Source organism: Pan paniscus, chromosome 18 (genome assembly GCF_029289425.2).
Source record: "Pan paniscus chromosome 18, NHGRI_mPanPan1-v2.0_pri, whole genome shotgun sequence".
Lineage (NCBI taxonomy): Eukaryota > Metazoa > Chordata > Mammalia > Primates > Hominidae > Pan > Pan paniscus.
Window position 1 is genome coordinate 41,437,492 of NC_073267.2, and position 25,893 is coordinate 41,463,384.

Genomic DNA, 25,893 nt, shown 5'->3' on the forward strand with positions numbered 1-25,893 from the left:
TGCGGGTTCGACACAGCTCCCAATGTCGCTGAGGCCTTCAGAAACCCAAAGTGGCATCGCCGGGAAAACGACCGACAACCGGTCACATGACCCAGGCAGAGACCCAGAAAGAGGCTCACCAAAGACAGGCTGACATGCGAGAAACCACCCCCCAGCGCACAAGGCACATTAGTCCCAAACACGCACATAAGCACACACAAAGAAAGAGACACAGAGAGACAGACAGAGGAGAGAAAGAGAGACACATACACACAGAGACATACAGCAGTGGCACAGAAACACCCACCCCCTGGCAGCCCCAGAGGCTGCGACATTCTGCTCTCGGCGAGAATGACCCTCGGGTAAGACAGCAGCCCACGGGCCCGCAGTCAGGCCTGTCCTCGAGATCACAGGGGGCACGACTTGCGGTGAGACTCTCCCGCACACCGTCCGGGCAGGCCTGAGGCTTGGATGGCGGCCTGCTTCCCCGGGACTCCTCTGCCTGAGGTTTCTTCATCCCGGTCGGCCCTCCGCAAATCCTAGCGACCGAAAACCATCCTGTGACCCCCGGGAGAGGTCAGGCCGGAGCCTCAACACCGAGGCACTGCCACGGAGGGCTCCTGCTTCGCCAAGCATCAGGGGCCCATCCCCCGGGCGATGGTGGGGGTCACTGTGACGTGAGAATCGCCTCGCGCCTCGTGCATGCGCATTTTCTAAACCGACTCGCGTTGGGCTCTTGGAAGTCAGTTTGTGGCTTCCTCAAAAATGGCAGCGCCTGCGGCGGTGGCGGTGGCGGTGGCTGTGGGGGCTGTGGGGACCGCAGCGTCCGAAACTGGGTGGGGGGCATGTAGGGGGATGTGTGAGAGAGTGGGCTGCCTTGCTACCCAGTGCCAGCCGCCTGGGAGTCCTGTACTTTGGACCTCCTTGAACCTTCTTCTTCGGTGCCCGGTGGAGGCGGAGCTTCAGGGCGTTCCAGACTCCTCTTCCCATCTGATTTTGGGTCCCGCAGAGTGAGCAGGGATGGGGTTACAATCTAGTGAGGCTGGGACAGCCTCCCTGGGGCACACAGAATGATCCCATGGGCCTTAAGGCATGGTGTCATGAGCTCACTGCCTTTCTCCTCCCTGACCGGAGCAGTGGTCTGCCCGGTCTTCAAAGCCGGCCTGCAAGGACACAACTTGGCCAGATCCACTGCCTGTGACATCTCATCTTCCCAGCATTCCTCCTTCACGGCTCATTTCCAAAGCTTGATTTTCCGCAGACCAGCATGAGGCAGGGAGCCTCTCACAGCATCAGCAGTAGGGTTGCCAAGTAACGCTAATCATCTGCTGGGCTCACCCCGCCCTTGCCCTCTGCCCCCGATTCTCTCACCTTTCCGATTGCCATGCCCCTCCGGACATGTGCTGTGCAGCCCCTCCCTATGGAAGGGGTTAAGACCCGCAGGCTGGCCACTTCTCTTGGCGTCTTTCGATCCCACGTGGGAAGCTCCCTTCTGGGTATCTAAAACCGTCAGTTCACTGCCTGAAGTGAAAACACCCAGTCCCTGGTAACCTGGCACTTCCCTTTTCAAAGCCACCTAACTGTAGCTCTATCTCTCTGGGGTGTCACAAATCCCCCAGCACCCCAGGAGCACCCGTTGGACCCCGGGCTGGATGCGTGGCCCACACCTGGCCTCTCACAGGGATACTCCCGCCACTGTTACAAAGAGGAGAAAACGTCACAGGGGAATGGCCTGACCCCTGCTGCATCCAATCAGCAAACAGCCCTAAGCAGCTTTGGGGTCCACGTCCACCATTTCTCTGAGACCCACCCCGGCTAGTTCCCAGGCCTTGGGGTCCCAGTGTGGAACTCAGCATAATTAACGCAGAACAGGAGGACCAGAGGGCCACTTGGTCTCTCTCCACACATGAGGGAAGTTTGTGTGGTCAGCTTATGGACAGTGTCTGCGTTTCTGCCATGAATAGGGCTCTAGTGGAAACACTTTCATAATCTCTTTTTAAATATCCCTTTGTACCACTTTTAATAGTTTGCTGGGGGACCTTATTATAAAATATTATATATGGTTACATAGTGATAACAGTGATAACCCTCAATTCATTTTTTTCATTTAGTTTTAAACATTAAGTACTCCATGACTACATACTAATGAAACCGGTATAGACAAAGCCTCAGATTAGGAACCAGGGTCACCTGTGGAAGGGTCCTTGCTGAAGCCAGTCAGCCTATCAGCCTGTCCCTCAGGCCCAGCAGTATAAGTTGTTCCTCCAAGTCATTAAGTGGGCTGGCAGTAACCCCTGGTAGGAGTCTGGAAGGCATCTGCTTTTCATCTTAGATTTCAACAGAAACTCGGGTGAAAAGTTTTCAAGACTTAAAAGCCCAAGTCTCATATTTATAGTGTAATTTGGGGTATTAGAAAATCAGTATTTTCAGCATCTCTGAAATCACAATGCAAAAATAGCCCCAGTTTCATAAGGCCAACCCCTGGTATCTCTGTTCTGCAAAGTAGGGTAAGATGATGCCACAAAAGGCAGGCTGTATGCAACATAATCCTCACTCCAACAACAGAACTATCTCACTTTAATCCAGGGGGGTCTTTAAATTATAAGACATAAAGAAAACCTTTCTTGAGATGGAAAATTTTACAAATCAGAGAAAAAGCTTCTAGAACATTTACATCTTATAACAAATAAATTATATGCCCTATTATTTCCCTATGAATACATTAGTTTTTCCATAATACTTTTAATATTTAGCTTGAAAATACCAGTAGCTTAAAAAAAGAGACAAAACGAAACCCCAGAAATTTTTTTTTGTTTTGTTTTTGAGACAGGGTCTTACTCTGTCACTCAGGATGGAGTGCAGTGGTTGGATCTCAGCTCTCTGCAGCCTCAACTTCCCTGGCTCAAGCCATCTTCCCACCTCTGCCTCCTAAGTAGCTGGGACTACAGACGTATGGAACCACACCTAATTTTTGTTTTTCTTTTTTGTAGAGATGGGGTATTGCTATCTTGCCCAGGCTAGTCTTGAATTCCTGAGCTCAAGCGATCCACCTGCCTTCACCTCCCCAAATAATTACAGGTATGGGCCACCATCACTGGCCTAATTTTTTTTTAAGCTGATAAAGAAATAACACACCAGTGCCTTCTGGGGAAAAGCTTTCAAGCAAAGCAGCCATTTTTGCTAGAGATTATAGAAGATGCTATCATGGTGAAATGGTGGAACTAATCCAGAAAAATTCATCATCTCTTTTTCAGATCTTCACTCAAATCAGCCTCATGTACAAACATTCCTGACCCTCACTTCAGTAATAACTTTTGCCTCTCTCTCTTTTACACCTTCTCCCTGTAGCTGGTTTTTTTTTCTTTGTGACTCCCTGGCAGGAAAAAACATGCTATTTATTGAGCACAATTATGTGTCATGGACTATGGCAAATACCTTCAAGAAGAAAGTCTGGGCTAAAAGGGCTTCATCTCAGTCTAGAGGATATACCTCACAGGGTCTTTGAACATTTGGTGACAGGCATTTTGGGCATGTCTTCTAGGCTGAGGTGTAGCCCTTATGGGACAGACTCACTCTGGAAGAAGCTCAAGTCTCACCTCAAGATTTCTGTCTCCTCTGTCTGGGGCTGTCAGGGGGGACAGAAGCCAAGGGAACCCTGCACTTGGGGATCAGCCATAGGAGCTGCTCCCCAGGTGGGAAGATGGGAGTTAGCAGCTCAGGATGGGGACACAAGGTGAGTTCCAAACAGCTCTGTCTCAGAGAGTGTCAGCAGAGCTTTGTGATGTCAATTGCAAAGAGAGGGGGCATGTGACAGAAGAAGCCCTGAGTCACAGCCCCATTCTGAGGCAAGGGAGAAGCAAGTAGCATCCTGAGGCTCTCTTGCCTTATTAACCCATTGCATTTATTCTCAGAACCTCCTGCCTAAAATAAAGACATTATTCCACCTCCATCTCCTTACATTCTAAGCCAGAAATACGTGTGAGTTATCACTCAAGTGCACAGAGATCTCTATTTTCTTCCTCCTTAAATGATACTTTTAATACTAATAAATTCCTCAAAATTTTTACCACACATAGGGGAGGCAGAAGAAATAGAGCTTCAACACTGATTTAATTAAAAATAATTCAAGCTAATTATTATTAATGAGATGCTTGCTTGGCTGCTTAAGCATGTATTGTTATAACACCCAAAAAATAATGAAAACACTGTTCAAAATTTATGGTGTGAAGGAAAATAATTAGCTTCAATTGTTCAATAATTATTTTCCTTCACACCATAAATTTTGAACAGCGTTTTCATTATTCTTTGGGTGTTATAACAATACATGCTTAAGCAGCCAAGCAAGCATATCCTCAGTCTTTACTAATGATTCCAAGGAAAGGCAACTCTACTTCCTAAGGGTAGTCAAAGTATGTGAAATGTAGAGGGTGAGGGAAGAAAAGGTGGTAGCTGGAGGTTCCAACATTCAATCAGGTTTAATTTATTTACTTTTGTCCTGGTATATAATTCTATTATTTTTATTCTTGTTTGGTATGTTTTTTCAGTTTTATTTTTGATTGACAAATAGTAATTTTCATATTTATGGTGTACAATGTAAAATTTCCATACATGCATACATTGTGTAATGACCAAATCAGGGTAACCATGATATTCACCACCTTAAACACATATTATTTGTTACAAATATTTATCAAATTAAAATGAAAATGTTTATCAGTGGTGTCCTTCTCTCAATTTGTTTTACACACACTAGTGTCTAAGGCTATGTGCTATCCACTTGTCCACTTCAGTGGGCTCTTTCAAGTTAAGTTTTTGCTCTTCGAAAGAAATACTTCTCCTATCACTTTCTTCAGTCTCCAAATGTAAATGCACAATAAATGTTCTGGACAGTATAGAAAAATTACTAGACTGCGGATTGTGGTAAATTCCAAATCACATTAAATAGCAGTAAAGGGTATCCACAGGCTCTTCCTTTATTCATGCATATTTATTTCTTAGCTGTGGTCATCAACCTTTGGAATTCTCTAATTGACTACTCTTTCACTTTGTAATAAATGTTAAATATTATCTATATGATATTTTATTTGAGTATTCTATTACCAAGGAGATGAATACTCTTTCATATATGGTAAATTATTTATTCATTTATTTTTAACCGTGAGCATTAATTTTTTAATATTGTATGTATTGCAGATTTGTGTGTCAGTTTTTTGTCTCTAATTTTAATATGTTTTAAATATATTAAATAATGTATTTAAAATATATCTAATTTTAATATATTTGAATTTGTTAGTTTCTTGTTTCCTCTTTTCCTTACGTCAAAAACTGCCTATTCTTTGTCAAAAAATAACCCCACGGTGACTTCTGCAAGTTTGCCAGTTGTACTTTGCACATTTGAATCTACAATCGATTATTATCTATAGAATAGAGAGGAATGAATGCATTTTACCGATTAAGGCCAGGCACAGTGACACACCTGTAATCCCAGCACTTTGGGAGGCCAAGGCGGGTGGATCATGAAGTCAGGAGTTTGAGACCATCCTGGCCAAGATGGTGAAACCCCGTCTCTACTAAAAATGCAAAAATTAGCCAGGTATGGTCGTGGGCGCCTGTAATCCCAGCTCCTTGGGAGTCTAAGGCGGGAGAATCGCTTGAACCTGGGAGGTGGAGGTTACAGCAGGCAGAGATGGCGCCACTGCACTCTAGACGAGCAAAACCATGTCTCAAAAAAGATAAATAAAATTTAAAAAAAAGAAAGAAAAATCTTAAAAGTAGGGAGATAAAAAACAGAGGTAAGCCACAAATTTGTAGGTACCATCCACAAGGCCCTGATAGAACCCAGAAGAAAAAGAAGTAGATAGTGAGTATAATAATTAATATTTAGTGAAATATCGTTAATAGATAAGGATAAAAATAAAACATTCTCAAAAATATGAAGACAAAGAGATTTTATTACCAGATATTCTTAATATTATGCTTCCAAAAGAAATGAAAAAGAGACACTTGTAAACATACTGCAATATCTATCATGTATATTAAACTAAAAATGAGAGAATTGGCAGCATTAATTTCAGAACTATTTAGACACATCGAAACTGTAAGTCCATACATTTAAGTTAAATTAGATGGCAAGTTCTGTACTACTTAAATAATTTAAGTGGTGACAGAATAATCTGTTTTTAATAAAAATATCTTGTTAACTTTCTGTCTCACAGTTTTCATCACACTGATTATCTTTTTATCAGATCTGAGTAGCACAAAAGGACTGACAGTGGCATATACATTGTTCACAAGCCTCTGGACACCCAGGACAACAAGGTCATATGCCCACAGCAAGGTTGAGGTGAATGAGATGATGAAATCTACCCAGTAGATGACCACAAAGAAACTCACTAGGAGCAAGATGGTCTGAGTGGCACTTTTCTCTGGGGAAGGTCTTGGGGAGAGGCTGGTGCTGTAAAAGTACTGGAATTTCTTCTGGTGCCTGAACAAAAGCACCACCATGTATGCACTTGAAAGCAGCATTATTCTTATAAGCAAAACATCTCTGGATAATGACAGAGTAAGAAACAGTCTTCTGATGATGGAGTTCATGGTGGAAAAGCCAACAGTATTTACTGATATGCAGAAGATTGCTCAGGGTTACACTGGAAGAAGCTATAGTGTACAAGATGAGATTACTACTGAAAAAGAAAAAAACCTGAGAAAACATAAAAAGAAGAAGAAATGGCAGGTGAAAACGGTGGGTTTATGGTTAAACCTCACCAATCAAGAGCTGCTGGGGCTGATAATTATGCCCTGAAGAACACTCAGGAAGCAGGTTGTGCAGATGGAGAAACTTCTCATTATCTTGTTTAGGTAGGATAATACTTTACACTTGAAGTCATTCTGAAAATACAGTGACTCAAACACACCTGGAGAAAACAATGACAGCATAGTAAGGAGCATCACTATGTGGATGAGGGCCAGGTGATAAATGGTCAGGTCAGTGGGCTTAGGACTGCATTACAGAAGTGTGAAGAAAATGAGGAAGCTGATGGTTGAGATTCCAATGCCAGCTTGGAAAAAAGAGGTATTCTTCAATGAAAACTTAAGTGGAATATAATAATATAAACTGTGAAAGAGAAACATTTTGAATATCTCAAAATAAGACTTTACATCATAAATGTTATTTATGGTATGTTCAAATCATCACTAACATGTTTTTATCTCATAAAATTCTTAATTCTAGTACATAAAACTTCAAAAATAGTCTCAGCATTATTTTATACACTATAGTGTATAAATATATATATTCCAAGAATATTTGTGGGTATACATATTTAAAAAATTTTTTTTTAAATCTGACTCTCGCATCACAGCATTTTCTCAGACTCTCTTTCATATTTAAGAACTTTTGTGATTACCTAGGCTCACACTCAATTCAGGTAAGATCAGGTGCATTCAGGGTGGTATGGCTGTAGACACCAAACTCGTAATTCAAATTAAGCTCCTTATTTTAGAGTCAACTGATTATCACCCTTGGTTGTATCTGCAGCCTCTGTTTGTCTTTGTCATATAATATATGGCTGTGGACACCAAACTCGTAATTCAAATTAATCTCCTTATTTTAGAGTCAACTGATTATCACCCTTGGTTGTATCTGCAGCCTCTGTTTGTCTTTGTCATATAATATATTCCTAGTACCCACGGGTTAACACTTGGGCACTTTTGTGGGGCATTATTTAATTTATCACAACTCCTATTAACTGTATTTTATTAAAATAATCCTGGCTCTGTCCAGCTCGTGTTTCCATCCCAGAGAACCCTTATGTAAACTTTTTTTCTTGGAAGAAAATTGCAACCCAGTGCAGTGGCTCACACCTGTAATCTCAGCACTCTGGAAGGCTGAGGTGGGCAGATCATTTGAGGTCAGGAGTTCAAGGCCAGCCTGGCCAACATGAGGATACCCTGTCTCTACTAAAAATACAAAAATCAGCCAGGAATGGTGGCACGTGTCTGTAATCCCAGCTACTCAGGAGGCTAAGGCAGGAGAATCATTTGAACCTGGGAAGCAAAGGTTGCAGTAAGCCAAGATCATGCCACTGCACTCCAGCCTGAGTGACAGAGCTAGAACTTGTCAAAAGAAGAAGAAAGAAGAAAGAAGAAGTGTAGCAGGACAAAACGGAGTGGGCAAGTTGCAAAGGCCAATCTTACCAAGTTTTAGATCTCCAGACTCCAAGTGCGCATTCCTTCCTGGTGTTCAGCCACTGTGTTGATCCTCCATGGGGGCCTGCCACACACTGCTCTGGCAAGGCATCCCACTGGGGCAAATGCCTACCTGGGAGCGCTCTCAGGATCCACGTTGCTTGGGCTGGTCGGTGTCCCCCACAGGGATGTTCCACAGGGCAGGCTTAAGCCACCTAAGGCGCTGCCTCGACCATCTGCCAATCACCTCGCTTCCTGGTCAGGGAACCAAGAAATGTAGCAGGACAAGCCACAGACAAAACTCCTCAGACATGGAGTTAAAGAAGGAAGGGGTTTATTCAGCCAGGGGCATCGGCAAGACTCATGTCTCCAACAACCGAGCTCCTCGAGTGAGCAATTCCTGTCCCTTTTAAGGGCTCACAACTCTAAGGGAGTGCGTGTGAGAGGGTCATGATTGATTGAGCAAGCAGGGGCTACGTGACTGGGGACTGCCTGCACCAGTAATTAGATCGGAGAAAAACAGGATAGGGATTTTCACAGTGCTTTTCTATAGAATGTCTGTAATCTATAGATAACATAACCGATTAGGTCAGGGGTCGATCTTTAACTACCAGGCCCAGGGTATGGTGCCAGGCTGTCTGCTTGTGGATTTCATTTCCACCTTTTAGTTTTTACTTTTTCTTTCTTTGGAGGCATAAATTGGGCATAAGACAATATGATGGGTGGTCTCCTCCCTTATTCCCCTCCTTTGAGACTCTCACTCAGTAGTGGGAGTTCTCACTTTTATTTTTACTACCCATGTCTTCTTGCAAGACACATTGAGAGTAAATGACACAAGACCAGTATTTACATTTATTTCTACACAGTCCTAATTTATGACAGATGTACTTATTTTCTGCCATATAGCCTCTTTTCTAATTAAGAGAACCACACCTTATTCCTAATTTATTACTATTAATGACAGCACAGGCATCAAATTTTAAGGTGACTTGTTTGGGCACCCCTTTTTCTTCTGTTTTGGCTAACACTTTACTCATATCATTTATGAGCCCCCACCAGTCCTCAGTCCTTAATCTTATTTTAAAAACTGTGCTCAGGGGAGGCTCAGATGGGTCATAACACACATCAGGTTGGTCATTTCCTGGGCTACATAACTTGTATAGAATAACATTATACAAACAAATTCTTTTTAGAGTTTTCTCATGCTTTGGCCGTGCATGGACCAGTCAGCTTCCAGGTGTGACTGGAGCAGGGCTTGTCATCTTTTTCAGAGTCACTTTGCAGGGGTTGGTGAAGCTACTCCCGTACACGTACTGCTCTCAGTCTACTGAGGTTTAAGGATGGTCTCGGAGGTTGGGCCTGCTAGAATGAACTGAATCCAACACCTCTACACAGTTATGTTTAACTGGGCTCTCTGATACAGGGAGCAAGGTGGTGGGGTTTAGGGTGTTGCAAACTTCAATGGTTATGTGGGGATTTTCACATAGCAAGCTTTGGTACTTGGTTAGTCTAGCATTTGTTAACCAATGATGTCTTTTGGTAGTCATTAAAGTTACCACAGCATGGGGGGCCTTTATATTCAGGTTATTCCTAAGGGTTAGTTTATCTGCTTCTTGTGCTAACAGGGCCGTTGCTGCTAGGGCCCTCAGACCTGGGGGCCAGCCTTTGGAAACCCTGTCTAGTTGTTTTGAGAGACAGGCCACTGGCCTTGACCAGGGCCCCACAGTCTGGGTTAAAACTCCAGCTGCCATTTTTTCTCTTTCTGACACATAGAGTGTAAAGAGTTTTGTCAGGTCAGGTAGCCTCAGGGCTGGGGCCGGCATGAGTTTTTCTTTTAACTCACGAAAGCTCGCTGCTGGTGGTTGTAATAGATGTAGTTTATCTAATCTACATTTTTATTAACTGTCATCCACCAAAATATTGACTCAAATCCTCAGCTATTTGATTTCAAGCTTTAAATTGATCTGGTATTCCTCGTGGGACTCCAATTGCATCTAAATAGAGATGAGAGTCCAAAGACCGATAAGGGACTTCTCTCGCTTTATGATGTCTTATTTCTTTCCCTTCTGGTTGATGAAATGCCAGGGTGAAAGGGATAGCCAATTGGACTAAAGTACAAGTGCCACTCCAGTTATTCGGCAGAGTGCCCAGTAAAGGTCCACCACAATACCACCACACATCCACTCGGAGAGGAACAAGGGCTGACTGATTGATAAGCTCTTGAAAATTCTTAAGCTCACTGCATCCTTTCAGGTCTCCAGGGAATGTTAAGTTTTCTCCCTGTCGTGAGAGACACGAAGTGAACTTAGTATTGGGAGATGGAGGCTGGATGGCCCTCGGGGGCTGACCCGCAGGGTGCCGGACTTTGGGATATAGCAGAGAGAGCTTGGCATGACTTATTACTCCAGGCTGTAGAATCCTGGAAAAGAGCTACCATGCAGCCTACACCTGGTCGACTGGAGGACCACCTTAGTGGAAAGGGGACAATCTGGGCCTCTGGCCTGCCATGTGCACAAGCGTAACAATTGCTTTTGTTTAACGTGCAGATGGAATATTTGATCCATTTTAACCAGGCATTTGCATCTTGGTATCCTGTCTTAACTGCTAAAGTTTGTTTTAAGTCTTTAACTTCTATGATTCTCTAGTAAAATGAATGTATGGTTTTAGGAAATTACAAAAACCAGTTGGGGTAGTCCATCCTTGCTCTTTAGTGGTCCACAGAATGTTGGACTAACTACAGCATGAAAGCTCTACACCGGGGGGCAAGACTCCTGGTTGGCACTGGGGTCTTTATTGAAAACTTCCCAGATTAAATGGTCCTAGTTTACTAATGCCCAGTCTGAGGAGAGTCAGGAGGGACAGAAGTACTTTTCTGAAGTAGAAAGCTGTCTTTGACTCAGCAAGTCCTTTCAGGGTATAACAAGGCAAGCATTAAATGCAACAGTTTGAGGTGAAATTGACTTGGTTATGTTAATAACTAGATGGTCAGCAATACAATGAGGAAAGAAGAAAGAGTAATAGAATAGATGAAAAGAGTTAAATTTGTCTTAGCTTTAGTTTGGTAGGGTTTTCCCCTGGGATTATGGCCCACGACTCTGGAGGGGGTGGCGCTTTCTTGACTCAGTTGTGATGAGTCTATCTTTTTTTTTTTTCGTTGTATGAACAGCAGTCTTGGTGGTTAGCAGCACAAGGTAGGGTCCTTCCCAGGCTAGCTCGAGTTTTTCTTCTTTCCACCTTTTGATGAGAACATGATCTTCAGGCTGGTGCTGGTTTACCAGAAATTCTAGGGGGCACATGTGCTAAAAGACTTTTAGTTTTTGAGAGAAAGGAAAGTGGAAGATAAATCAAGTACATACTTCTTAAGAAATTGACCTTTTGTTTAAAATGTGGGGACCTTGGCAGTGGACTTTATAGTCCTTAGTGCCTTTTTACTGAGAAATTTCCTTTAGCACCTATTTTTATTCGTTTTTAAACCAAAGAAAGTCAAATACCATTTTACATTTAACAATGCTTCTTGTATGATTTTTATACCAGATAAGCTAAATTTTATCTTTATATTAGTGTGTTATTAATGTTACATCTAATTTTAATAAAACCTTGTAGACATATTTATCTAATTTTTAATGTTTGACCATAAGGTAAGATTTTATAGACTCTTTTTAACCTTTTATCATTTTTGCTAAAGAACAGGTTGGTGCTTTAAGTAAAACCATTTATGCTTTTACTTTAATGTCCAGTTCACAGAAAAACTGGATGATACTTCTTTAACTTTAGCTAATATGTTTACACACAGAATTTTCTTTACAATTAATGTTTTTAAAACTTGCTTAAACCTTCAAAACAATATTTTTTTTAACTTTTTAATGTAGGTAAAAATGTACATCCTTATGCCTCCTTATAATCCTTTTACCAAAGGTATATTTTACTTTTCTTATACACCTTGCATATAAACTGTTTTTTTAAATAGTTTTACATTCTGGAGGCCTAGTTACTTTTAAATTATACAACATTTTTTGCATAAATTCTTTTTTATAACACTTTTCTCTTTCATGACTTTTGCAGACAATTCTTCGACATCCCTCAACTTTCTGAATTACAAATATTTCTTTCTTTAAACAACAGTTAATTTATTTCAGGACAAGAATTTACCATACAATACTTTCATATAAATTCTGCCCCCCCGTTTTTTTCCCTTTTTCTCCCCCACTTAAGATACTTCTGAACTGGTGAGGTGTGCTCACAATGAGGTTCCCTCTAAAAGTTTTTTTTTTTTTTTTACTTTCTTTTTGTTGTTGTTGTTAGTAAAGCAGTTGACACTACAGATTGAATGCATTTGGGCCATCCGCGGGTTATTGGGTTAAGGATTTTTGATAGGAAGGCCTCAGTGTTTTCGGGATACACCCTTGTTTACACTGACAACAAAGTGGTATTGGAGTGTTACAGGGTTATGGAGAATACCTTCAATTATGAATTATAGGTTTTAAATTTACCTTGGCTTTTAAAAGAATAGGGTATGCTTTTTTTTTTCCTTAACTACTTGTATATCTCTCTCTCTCTTTGACTTTATCTCTCTTTCCTTTTGCCTCTGTCTCTGCTTCTTTCTCTCTGCCCCTTTCTCTCTCTCTCTCTCCTTGACTCCCTCTTTGTCTGTCTCTTCCTCTCTATCTCTTCCTCTCTCTCTTTGCCTCTTTTCCTCTCTGTCTCTTTCTTTTCTCTCTCTCTCTGCTGGTCTTTCCTTGACTCTGCCAGCCGCTTATGCTGCTGTTCTCTCAACCACTGTGTGCTGGCACGGGGGGGTCTAAAACCAGCTGTAACCAAGTGTCCATGTATGGGAACTGGTCTGGGTTCCTTGACTTACAGGTTACCTTGTGCCATACCTTTGAAACAAGGGGCCTGTCCAGGCTTCCTTCTAATGGCCAACCTACCTCTAATGCTGGCCAGTCTATCTTACACAAAGTTTTAAGTTTTCCTAGTGTCATAGTACTCCATAGTCTCCTTTAATTGCTTTTTTGAAAATTTTCAACACAGTTCCTAGTAGGGTGGGCTTATTGTACCTGACCTATGCTTCTTTGAGACAAAAAACCACGCCTCACACCACACACACACCACAAAACAAAGAATGGGTAAAAAGGGCACACACACACTTTTGCAGTTTGCAGCAAACCAAAATCAAAATCAAAATCAGAGTATCCAGAAATCCAAGCCAGGTCAAAACCAAAACCAAAGCATCAAACAATCCAAGTCAAATCAAAAACAAAAACCAAAGTGCCAGTACAGGCACACCGTGGGTGATCAGGCCACGCTTCCACTCAAATGGAGTAGGCAAGTTCCCAACCAATCCTGTCAAGCAATTCAAACCAAGTCAAAACCAAAACCAAAACCAAACTGCCGATAAAGGCACACAATGGGTGATCAGGCCACGCTTCCACGACAGAGTGGGCAAGTTTCAAAGACTAGTCTTATCAAGTTTTAGATGTCCAGACTCCAAGTGCCCGTTCCTTCCTGGTGTTCAGCCACTGTGTTGATCCTCCATGGCGGCCTGCCACACACCGCTCTGGCGAGGCGTCCCACCAGGGCAAATGCCTACTTGGGAGCACTCTCAGGATCTGCATCTTTCCGGCTGGTCGGAGTCCCCCGCCGGGATGTTCCACGGGGCAGGCCTAAGCTGCCTAAGGAGCTGCCTCGACCATCCGCGATCACCTCGCTTCCCGGTCAGGGAACCAAGAAATGTAGCAGGACAAGCCTCAGACAAAACTCCTCAGACACCGAGTTAAAGAAGGAAGGGGTTTATTCAGCTGGGAGCATCGGCAAGGTCAGGGGTCAATCTTTAACTACCAGGCCCAGGGTGTGGCGCTGGGCTGTCTGCTTGTGGATTTCATTTCTGCCTTCTAGGTTTTACTTTTTCTTTCCTTGGAGGCAGAAATTGGGCATAAGACAATATGAGGGGTGGTCTCCTCCCTTAGAAGGAGAAGGCGAAAATCAAGCTCTCAGTATTTAGAGGACCTACACTACCATTCTCTGCCTTTTAACATCAAAAAAGTTGCATTAAAATGATGACATGATCTTTGTTGAGACTTCAATTATTACAGAGATATCCTTCCATGCCTTGGAAAAATACTAAGGTCTTTAATACTGAAGATAATTTGCTATATCTTAAAGAAAATATCTCTGTATCAGAATACTTTATAAATTTATGGAATACTTTTGCAATTACTTTTTCTTGTTACTGTCCCTGAATATAGGCACTATTATTGTATCCAATTAAGTTAATCCAAGGCTTAGAATAATTTAGCTTTATAACACACACACACACACACAAATTAACAAACAAATTACTCAAACTTTATGATAAAAATGTTAAATTATGATTTCAAGGTCACTTACAATTCTACCAACCTATAAATGTAAATATGTAAGACAATGAAGATAATTTGACAACATTTTTTGGTTATACTGAGAAATTCACATCTGAGTTAGAACACTGCTCTAATACCAACTGATGTGGATGTTTTTACAAAATAGAAATTGTGTAGTTGATATAATCATTGTTGTTTTATCTCCCAGTGCATAATCTTGTACAGGTACACATTTATCGCAATGTCCAAAACCAAACAACAGACCACTGCCACCAATATATACTGGTGCCTTCAACATACTTGGATTTTGCTTTCATGTTAGATCCAGAAGCTCCAGTATTATGTCAGATTAAAGGAATAATAATCTCTCCATTTAAAGTACAACAGTTTTGTAACAATAAAACAATAGTTGTACTTGAACTACTGACATATAAATAATCATTTAGTAAATATATAGCAATCACTTTACAAATATACTGCATGTATTGTAAGTCATGTCCCAGAAACAAATAATAAAATTAGAAAAAAAGACACAGATAAGAATTCTAGTATTCTTTGCTTGCTCAATGTTGTATCCAGGTCACATATTTTAATACATGCTGCACATTTTTTAAATAACTACTACCTACTACAAAAGAGTTTATCTGTTAAATTATCATTTTTTTTTTCTCTAATGAGGATTTTGAGGACGTTGGTCCTGAGTCTAGAGGAAAGAACAGTGATTTTCACAAACTAGGCATTTAGTTCAATTTGAATTTTAAGTAAATAATGGATAATTATTTTGCGTAAATATCTTCAAAGAATTGCTTACACATACTACACACAAATATGCATAGCTATACAAAAAAGTTTTTTGTTGTTTATTCTAATTTTAAGCTTAAGTGTGTTTTCTGTATTTTTATTTGGCAAATCTGTCACATCTACCATAAAATTATCATAAAATGTGAAATAACATATTATAGACCTAAGGAAGACAGAACAGAACAAAATTCATACAGGCCATATGATTTGGTCAATGTAAAAGAAAATTGCTTCCTAAATAATATATAAAAATATAAATTGAGATGTATATGTGAGCTCTTGCTATAAGATGTGGCAACCAGGTATTCCTTGGGCTGAGAATAAAGACCCTATGCAATCTGAGAGACATACAATACAGGTCAAGTACATTCTCATTTTACTTGATTTATCTTCTATATAATGCAAGTTTCAATACACACACATGCGTGCACGCGCACACACACACACAATGGTGGGGAAGGTAACACCAATTTTAAATGGACCCAGAATAAGAGACTGATAACAAATTTTGCAGGTTTAGATCATAAAAGAAGACAGTGTTTTAAAAGACATTAGCCATACACAAGAACCCAAGTGCTATTATGCATAGAATAATATTCTATTTTGGACTGGGTGAAGGGACTTATGGCTACAATCCCAGCCCTTCTAGAAACTGAAATAAAAGGATAGCTTGAAGCCACGAGTTCAAGACCAGCCTGGTCAAAATAGTGAGTTCCTGTCTCTACTTTTTTTTTTAGTTTAAATTAACTGGGTGTGGTGGCACATGCCTATAGTCCTAGTTCCTAAAGAGAACGAAGCAGGTGAATCACTCAAGCTCACTGAATTGTGGCTGTAGTTAGCTATAATCATACTACTGCACTCCTACCTGGGTGACAGAGCGAGAGACCCATCTCTGAAAAAAAAAAAAAGATATAAAGTCTATTTCCTCATTTTTATAATAATGTCTACAGAATTTTACACTGTACCTGATTTGGATTAAAATTACATACAGCCTAAATAATGAAATAAAATAATGCACTTGTTTTATTATTGTATTGATAGCTTCATGGTCATTACCAATTTTATCATATTCTATGAATGGCACTTAACAACTATGACTGGTCACTGACAACATAAAGTGGTTATGAGAATTGCAACTGACAAGTGAGGGGGTTGGATGATTTAGTGGTAATAGCTGAAAACCTTAAAAATAGAGCTTGGCATTGTAGAAAAAAACACTTTTCAACCTAGATTATTGCATGAAAACTGTGAAATGCAGCAATGCCAAAGAAAACCCAATTATGATAGGCATGAAATGACTGAATAGATTAAGTATATTTCAATTTGTTTGGCTATTTAACTTACTGTAGGATGCAGGTAGGACATTTGCTAACATAAAATTTTATGATCTCAAGACACTTAATTCTCAGGTCTCTGAGTAAAAAAAATATAGACTGAAAGTGTCACTGAAGAAACAGGAAACAGAAAACACTTGAGGGGCTTTGTCACAAGCCATGGGCTACAAATTTGGGGAAATTCTAAAATTCTGCCAAGCAGTGGTGTGTGTGTGTGTGTGTGTGTGTGTGTGTGTGTTGGGGAAACCAGCCCCACTCCACTCAGCGGGTACCCCAAGTCCAGTGGAGACAAAGGAGTTAGAAAGAGACAGAGTAAGTGTTTAAAGGGTGGGTCCAAGGGACCGGAGCATCGGCTCATGGCCCAGAGCTCTTGGGCTCCACCCAATTTATTGGTTTATAAACTCTTTGTTCTTACAGCAGATGGGAGCAGGAGGAATGGATGAGGAAAAGGATTAATCAGTGAAGGAGAACTCATGAGTCATTTGATAGGATGTATAGCAGTGGCAGTTTCTGTGAATTTCCTTGAGCAACAGCGTGTGTCTAAACTATTTAAGATCTTTAACTTACCGGGACTGAAATGGTTGGGAGTGGGTTTCAGGAGGAGCCAAGATGTTTGACTATACTCCACTGCTTCAAGGGAGTGTTATTTCCCTGAGCAACCTGTAGCATGCCACTGAGCAGTTATGCTCTCGGGACATAAAGACATGAAGGCGGTAAGGAGACGTTTCTCCTCAGAGGCGGCCCATGGCTTCCCATGGGTGTCTCACACAGGGGAGACCAACTCAACTGGCACCCCAGAAGCTCTCTTTCCCACGTGTGTGTGTGTAGGGGTGTGTGTGTGTGTTTTAATCTCTGGATGAAGAGTATACATGAGCAAAATAAAAATATAGCACTTTTATTTTTTAAAGCTTGTGAGGTTTTGCACTATTATATCTCTGTGCATCACTCCAATGTGAAGAAGGCTGTATCTAAAATTCAGTTTGAGAGGAAAGACATCTGTGTCCTCTGTACCTCAGGTACACTGATCAGGATCAGCAGAGGTCCCTCGCTTCTGACTTTCTTACTTCCGAATGCATGAATGCAGAGTTTGTTATCATAAATAATTTTAAGACAAATTAAAATAATCTGATGTTCAAGGACACAGAGGTTTACTGTTATGTTTTTAAGACTTTTGTAACCTTGTGTGCCACAATCTCTATCAGCATTATTTTGTGTTTTTATCCTACCCTAATTTCATCCTGTCTTTCATTTTAAAGAAACATAGACACAAAGAACACTATTTCTACTGAACGTAGAAATAGCTAACTTACTAATTCAACAACTAACTTGACATTTACTAGTTATGTTTATGAATATATATTTTAATTAGATGGCAAACTTGGCTGGGAACAGTAGTTCACTCCTGTAATCCCAGCAGTTTGGGAGGCCGAAGCAGGCAGAGCACTTGAGGTGAGAATATCCAGACCAGCCTGGTCAACATGGTGAAACCCAGTCTCTACTAAAAATACAAAAGAATTAGCCAGGCATGGAGGTGGAGGTTGTAGTGAGCCAGCACCATGCCACTGCACTCCAGCCTGGGTGACAAAGTGAGATAGACTTTGTCTCAAAAAAAAAAAGAAAGAAAGATAGGAAAATAAAATCATAAACTTAGAAGTGATAGGGATACAAGAAGACCCTTTTTGAAAAGGAAATACTATAATCTTAATATTTCTGTAAATTATTACTCATGACTAATCAATCTCACCTAAAGAAATATAAAACCAATTTTATCAGTTTAGTTTACAAAACACAGTAATAAAACTGAATTAATTTAAGACAGTATTTAAAATTATGATGAATACTGCAAGTGCCCATTCAGGTAAAATTTTAACTCTGTAAAGATTTAATAAATAGTAAAATGTGACATTTTTAGATAGCTATGTGGTAATCAGAAAAAAAAAGAAAAAATTTTATAAAACAGTAAAACAAAAGGATCTTTGTGGTTTCTGATAATTTTTATTATAAAGTATTGCAAACATCTAATATATTAAGATAACACAATTTGAAGCAATCCTAAAATATTATAAACATGCTAATGATTCTCCAAACTAAAAAGAACAAAGAAAACTAAATAATCTCTCAATTGGCTTATGTTTGCTTTAAAATATAAAATTTTACATAAATGAATAAAATAAGGTATAATATAGCTAATTCATTAAATACCAACTCAAACACAACACCATGAAAATACAAAGGTCTTTCCACAAATCTATAAATTTATGTCCTCATAAGAGTAAATTTATATTTTATCTTGAAAAATGTTCTGCTGTTAGCAGTGATTCAGTGATAGACTGATTATGAGAAGCAATTCTCCTAACATACCACTGAGAAAATGCTGCCTCATGCCACCACCCACTTGAGTCTTCAGTTCTCACTGTTTATGCAGATGAATAATAGACACTCACCCAGCAGAGTCTTTCAGTTGAATCTTTGTATGGAGGTTGAGGCCCACAATATGTTATAAGGAAATGATGCCGAGAGCTCATCTCCCTTTAATTGTCATCTCCCAATAATTGTCATGTCACCTGCAGAAGCAGGATAGCCTAGGGATAAAGATTATTAGAAAGGAGCCAACAAGGGGAAAACTAAACTTAACTAAATTTTAACTCCTGAAAAACAGCAGGTGAGGAACAGATGGGCTTTAAACTTTGTCACATGTGATCTCACTTTCATGGTAACCTTGCCCAGGCAGGTTGTCTGGTCTAAGTCCTTGTCAACAAAACAGAAGTCAAACAATATTTTTACTTAAAAGAAACAGAATATAATATTGGGTTTCTTGATGTAACCCCATTGGTTCCAGAGTGTCCTGTGGTATTGATACATGTTCCTCAATGGTCTCAAAATTCCTCAATGATCTCAGGGTAACAGATAGACTATAAGCTACTTGAGATGCAGTTTTCCTCTTGTTGCCCAAGCTGGAGTGCAATGGCGCAATCTCAGCTCACTGCAACTCCACCTCCCAGGTTCAAGTGATTCTCCTGCCTCAGCCTCCCGATTAGCTGGGATTATAGACACACACCACCATGCCCGACTAATTTTTTGTATTTTTAGTAGAAACGGGGTTTCACCATGTTAGCCAGGCTGGTCTTGAACTCCTGACCTCAGGTGATCCACCCACCTCGATCTCCCAAAGTGCTGGGATTACAAGCGTGAGCCACCACGCCTGGCCTAAAATTTGCTCTCTTAAAAAAAAGAGGAATTTTTTTTTTATTACACTTTAAGTTTTAGAAAAAAAAAGGAAATTGAAGTTAATGACTGCAGAAAATTTGGGGAAATTACGTATCTGTGGAAATTGAACAACACACTCCTAAATAACCATAATGTCAAAATAAAATAATTGGATAATATTTTCAGATAAATAATAATAAAGCAACATATTAAAACTTATGAGATGCAGCAAAAACCTGCTCAGATAAATTTATAGCAATAAACACCTACATTAAAAATGAACAACTATAACTTAAAATCAATAAACTAATATTTGGCACAAACATGTAAAGGCAAATTACACATCAAAACTGGAGGAAAAATATCAGTTGGAAAATACAAGTCATGTAGAATAGGAAGACTGGAGAATAAAATGCCTGGGGATAAGGGTTCTGAAAACTGTCCACATATTTCTGAGAATCTAGAAGCCCATATGCATGCTCAGGAGTAGGCACGGGTAAGATCAATGTTCAGAAAAGCTCTAAGAAGATCTTATCAGTCATGACTGCTTTACCCTCGAATATGGTTTGGCTCTGTGATCCAACCCAAATCTCATATCAAATTATAATCCCCACGTGTTGAGGGAAAGAAGTGATTCAATTATGGTGTGGTTTTGCCCATGCTGTTCTCAAGATAGTGAGTGAACTCTCACAAGATCTGCTGGTTTTATAAATGGTAGTTTTTTCTGTTCTCTCACTCTCTCTCCTGCCACCTTGTGAAGAGGGTACTTGCTTCTCCTCCACTTTCTGCCATGATTGTGAATTTCCTGAGGCCACTCCAGTCATGCAGAACTGTGAGTCAATTAAACCTATTTCTTTTATGAATTACCCCATCTCTGGCGTTTCTTTATAGCAGGGTGAGAACAAACTAATACACCTTCAAACTCAGCATAAACAGGGAAAAGAAAAGGCAAAGATCTAATCTTCCTGGTTTGTAAGCTGAGCTGCAATAATTAAGATGTTTTGGGCAAGCAAGCATTTGAGAAAATCTCTGTCAAATTACTAGCTCATAAGATAATGAAACAGAGGCTTTTATTCCATACACAACAAAGAATACAATATTTACATTAATATCTTTGAAAAGTCATTAAACAAATATAAATAGTCATGAGAAACAAAAACCCAAAGGATTAAAAATATGATTTCAAAGTTACCATATTATAATATCAAAATGTAGTTTTCAAAAAAGCAAAACACAAGGCAGGCAAAAAAATATCACTCATTAACAAGATAACAAATTAAAAGAAACAGTCCTAGAGATATCCTAGACATTGAAAGACATTAAAAAGTCTTTAAATCAATGGATTTAAATATGCTGAAAAAGAGAGTAAACCATAAGAAAGAAAAAAAATTGGGAAAATGATGTCTCATCAAATAGAAAGTATCAATAGAGATAGCAATTATAAAATAAACAAAAAATTCTGAATTCAAAAATTAAAATCACTGAAAAAAAAATTTGCCAGAAAGCCTCTACAGTAGAATGAGTAGAAAGAAAAAAAAAAGAAAAGAATTAGCAAAGTTTAGTCTGTTCAATTTTAATGATTTAGACTGACTAGGAGAAAGAGAATTCAGAAAAATTACAAGGCCCTAAGATACTAATGACAAATCGTTACAATGCCATCACAAGGATTATGGAAAATCCAAAGAAGAGGGAGATAGTAAAATGATCAGAAAAAAAATTGAAGGAATAGTGGCTGAAAAATTTCTAAACATGATAAAACTCATGAATCCACACATCCAAAAATATAACTGAGCTCAAAATTGTATACCCTCAAAGACCTCCACCAAAGACACATTACAATCAAACTTTCAAAAGTTACAGACAAAAAAAATCTTAAAAATAGTCATAGAGAAAAGACCCATCATATACAAAGATATCATAGCAAAATTAGCAGCTAATTTCTTGCTAGATAAAAGTCATGAGACAGCAGGATGACATATTTAAAGTGATAAAATAAAACAACAACAAAGAAGTCTATTTCCAGCAAACTATTCTTCAAAGATAAATGAGATATCAACACATTTCTATATTTTAAAAAAATTATACAGAATTTCTCACTAATAGATCCATTCTGCAATACATGATAAAGACTATCTTTTTGGCTGAAATAAAAGGACACACTGTAAAATAACTTAATGCCATATTAAAAGAACAAATAACACCAGTAAAAGTATATATATACAACAATTAAAATGCCACTATGAACATATTTTTATTTCATAACTTATTTAATCTTTTAAAATTCTTTTATATATGATTCAGAAGACTAATGCATAAAAGTAGCTAAAAATCTGTGTTAATTTCAGGCTATGCATAATTATATAAGCTGGAAACACATATAGTTGCAGAAACAAATCTGTGTGTAATCAACCCAAATTTCAAGTGGTATTGATTTATTATACATGGTCATACATTCATGAGATTAGTTATAATCCTTAATCACTAAAACAATAACTTTAAATAGTCAAAAAGGAATTAAAGAGGGAATAAAAACTGTAGACTTGAAAAATATCAATAGAATAAAGACGTCAGCAATAAACTAAATTTGAAAAAGATATATGACAGAAAAATAAGTAGCAAAATGATAGAATAGAATCTTTTGTAAATACTTTAAATAGAAATAAACTGTACAATTACAATGCAAACATTGACAGAATGGTTTAAAAATCATAAACATAATCCAACTTTGTTATCTACAAGAGACTCTCATTAGTTTTCTCTTTAGATCATAAGAATTCCAAAAGATACTTTATACAAACAGTAGCCAAAAGAGCTGGGGTGGCTATACTTCAGCAAAATAAATATTAAGACGAAAGTGTTACAAGTGACAAATGAGGACATTATATATTGAAGAAATGTAAACCTATCAATAAGACATAACAATTGTAAATATGTATGCACCCAACAAAGATCCCAACACATGAAACAAAAAGACAGTTAATGACAGAAGTAGAAAGTTATACAGATTTGTTGACCTAAATATACCAACTAGACCTAGCAGTCAAATACAAGTACATTTCTTCAAAAAGAAATTAATTTGGTTTTCAGATTTTGTGAATAGTTTTTCAGAAATTAATTTAGCAATATTATCCTATGGAATGTTTATTTTTTAAAAGCCATTATTTTAAACTTTGCATAATATCACACTCAATTCAATGTTTCTAGTATATTTATCATTATGAAACCATAAAAGAATAACTTTAAACTATTTCTACTTTCATTAATAGACCATCATGAATCTACTCTCAGACTCTATTGATATGCCTTTTATGAATATTTTTTAAAAACTACACTCTTGTAGTATAATTAACATTTTCTCTCTATGCAATGGTACATTTGGCCATATTTCCAGCTGGTTTCTTTCATTTACTATAATGTATTTGAGACAGTCTATTCTTCCTTTCATTATGTATTAGGAAACGTATTTAGGAGAGAAAAACAGAAACAACCTATGTTGCTTCATATTTCGGCCTCTTTTTCTTTTCCTTAGAAATGTTAAGTCAACTACCAGCAAAAATACTAATTAAGCATTAAGAATTATAAAGTTGGCCAGGCATGGTGGCTCATGCTGAGAAGCCAAGGCAGGTGTATCACTTGAGGCCACGACTCTGAGAACAGTCTCGCCAACATAGAGAAATGCTGTTTCTACTAAAAATACAAAAATTAGCTGGCATGGTAGTGTGTGACTGTAATCCCAGCTACTCATAAGGCTGATGCACGAGAATCTTTCAAACACAGGAGGTACAGGTTGCAATGAGTCAAGATCATACTACTACACTCCAGCCTGGGTGAGAGAGTAAAACTGTCTCAAAAACAAACAAACAAACAAAAAAAAACAGTTAAAAAAATGAGATCTAGGATTTGGTAAAACAATAGAGTCAACAGTTAACGATAATTCATTGTATGTTCCAAAATAGCTAAAAGAGAAAATTTGGAATAAATATTTGAGCTGATGAATATCCCAATTACTAAGGTTTATTACATATTGTATGCTCATATGAAAACATTACATGTACCTTACATATATGTACAATTGTTACATATCCATCAAAATTAAAAATAGGCCAGGCACGGTGGCTAATAGGATTTGTTACATAGGATCTGCCACAGTCTTCACATTTCTAGGGTTCTCTCCAGTATGATTTCTCTTATGTTTTGTAACGTCTGAGGACCACCTACAGGCTTTGCCACATTCTTCACATTTGTAAGGTCTCTCTCCAGTATGAATTCTCTTATGTTGAGTAAGCACCAAGAACCACCTACAGGTTTTGCCACATTCTTCACATTTGTAAGGTCTCGGTATAGTATGAATACTCTTATGTTGAGTAAGTTCTGAGAAGCTTTTAAAGGCTCTACCACACTCTTCACATTTGTATAGTTTCTCTCCAGTATGGATTCTCTTGTGTTTAATAAGGTTTGAGGAGCAGGTAAAGGCTTTGCCACATTCTTCACATTTGTAAGGTCTCTCTCCAGAATGAACTCTCTTATGTTTAGTAAGGTCTGAGAAGCTATTAAAGGCTCTGCCAAATTCTTCACATTTGTAAGGCTTCTCTCCAGAATGAATTCTCTTATGTTGAGTAAGCTCTGAGAAGCACCTACAGACTTTGCCACATCCTTAACATTTGTAGGGTTTCTCTCCGGTATGGATTATCTTGTGTTCAATAAGGTTTGACGAGCAGCTACAGCTCTTCATAATTCACATTGTTAAGGTCTCTCTCCAGTATGGATTCTCTCGTGTTTAATAAGGGTTGAGGAGTGGCCAAAGGCTTTGCCACATTTTTCACATTTGTAAGGTTTCTCTCCAGTATGAATTCTCTTATGTTTAGTAAATTCTGAGAAGCTTCTGAAGGCTCTTAATTTTTTTCAATATGGAAGAAATGCATTAACCATATTCCCAGCAATCATTCTGCACACAGCATTCTCAGTTCTCAGTATTTACCCCGAGTTACTCAGGGATAATTTGTATCTCTGTAAAGAGGCAGAAGAAGGTGCTAACTGGATGTGCAGCACATTTCACATAAATGCTTTTCACCTGCACATACTGGGGATTTAATTTAATTGGGCTGTCAAATGCATAGCTAGATACTTACTGAATATAGTCATACTATTTTTTTGGCAGCTAATGGCATCTGTTATCCATTAGTTTTATAGAATTATTTGCTTGACTGAAAAATAAATATTTTTACTCTATGTTGAGATACTAAATTTTCAATCTTCAATTTTCAATGTTAAAGCAAATCAGAGAGGAGAAATTTGTGTACTCTGTAGAATGCATTTTTCTGGCCTATCAAAATTCTTCTCGTATTGCATTGGAAACCCTAAGAAGCCACCTGAAAAATATTCCCTTCAAATCCTTTTGGCAGTATTTTAGATTTAGAAGGTCAAATACTTGATGATTGGGCAAAATCAAAATCTTTTCTTTGCTTTTTATTAGTAAACTAGCCATTTTAAAAAACAGGTAATTATACCAAGCCATTCAAAGATGTGAATTTGATTAATTTTTAAAACATTTTATTTGTATACAATTATAAATTACAAACATGTTATTATGGTTTTTCTTACTTTTTTAAAAAATTTATTTTTAATCAACTTACTCCCTTTTTATTTATTTACCATCGGTTTGCTCTCACAGAATAAATTACAAACTATTGTTTTGCTTAATCCTTTTAACCACCATGTCAGGCAAACAGTTGGAGGATATTAGCTCCCATTTTATAGAAAAGAGTGGAAACACAGTACCCATATTTAGTGTAAGACAGAGCTGGGATATAAGCTTTGGGCTTCCATAGTCACAACTGCTTTTTCCATAAGTTTGTAATACGTCATTTTAAAGTAATCTGATTTCACAGTGTTTTACAGTATAAGAGTAACATCTATAGCATCTCTTCTTGGCAGGTTACCTCTGGAGAGAACCAATCTAATTATCTCATAAGTGGGCATCTTTTAAGGCAGTTACACCTCTAACTTGATTTCCCAGCTGTGCTTGAGGG

General features: G+C 38.6%; 1 protein-coding gene across 1 annotated transcript in view; it reads right to left on the reverse strand.

The window, feature by feature from the left end:
* Nucleotides 1-646: 646 nt before the first annotated feature.
* Nucleotides 647-25,893, reverse strand: part of LOC129394125 (zinc finger protein 85-like) — a 60,442-nt gene continuing 35,195 nt past the window's right edge. Inside the window, 5 exon segments of the mRNA XM_063598081.1 lie at nucleotides 647-811; nucleotides 1,351-1,479; nucleotides 1,561-1,674; nucleotides 6,193-6,341; nucleotides 24,167-24,470. Coding sequence (XP_063454151.1) covers nucleotides 647-811; nucleotides 1,351-1,479; nucleotides 1,561-1,674; nucleotides 6,193-6,341; nucleotides 24,167-24,470 — 861 coding nt within the window.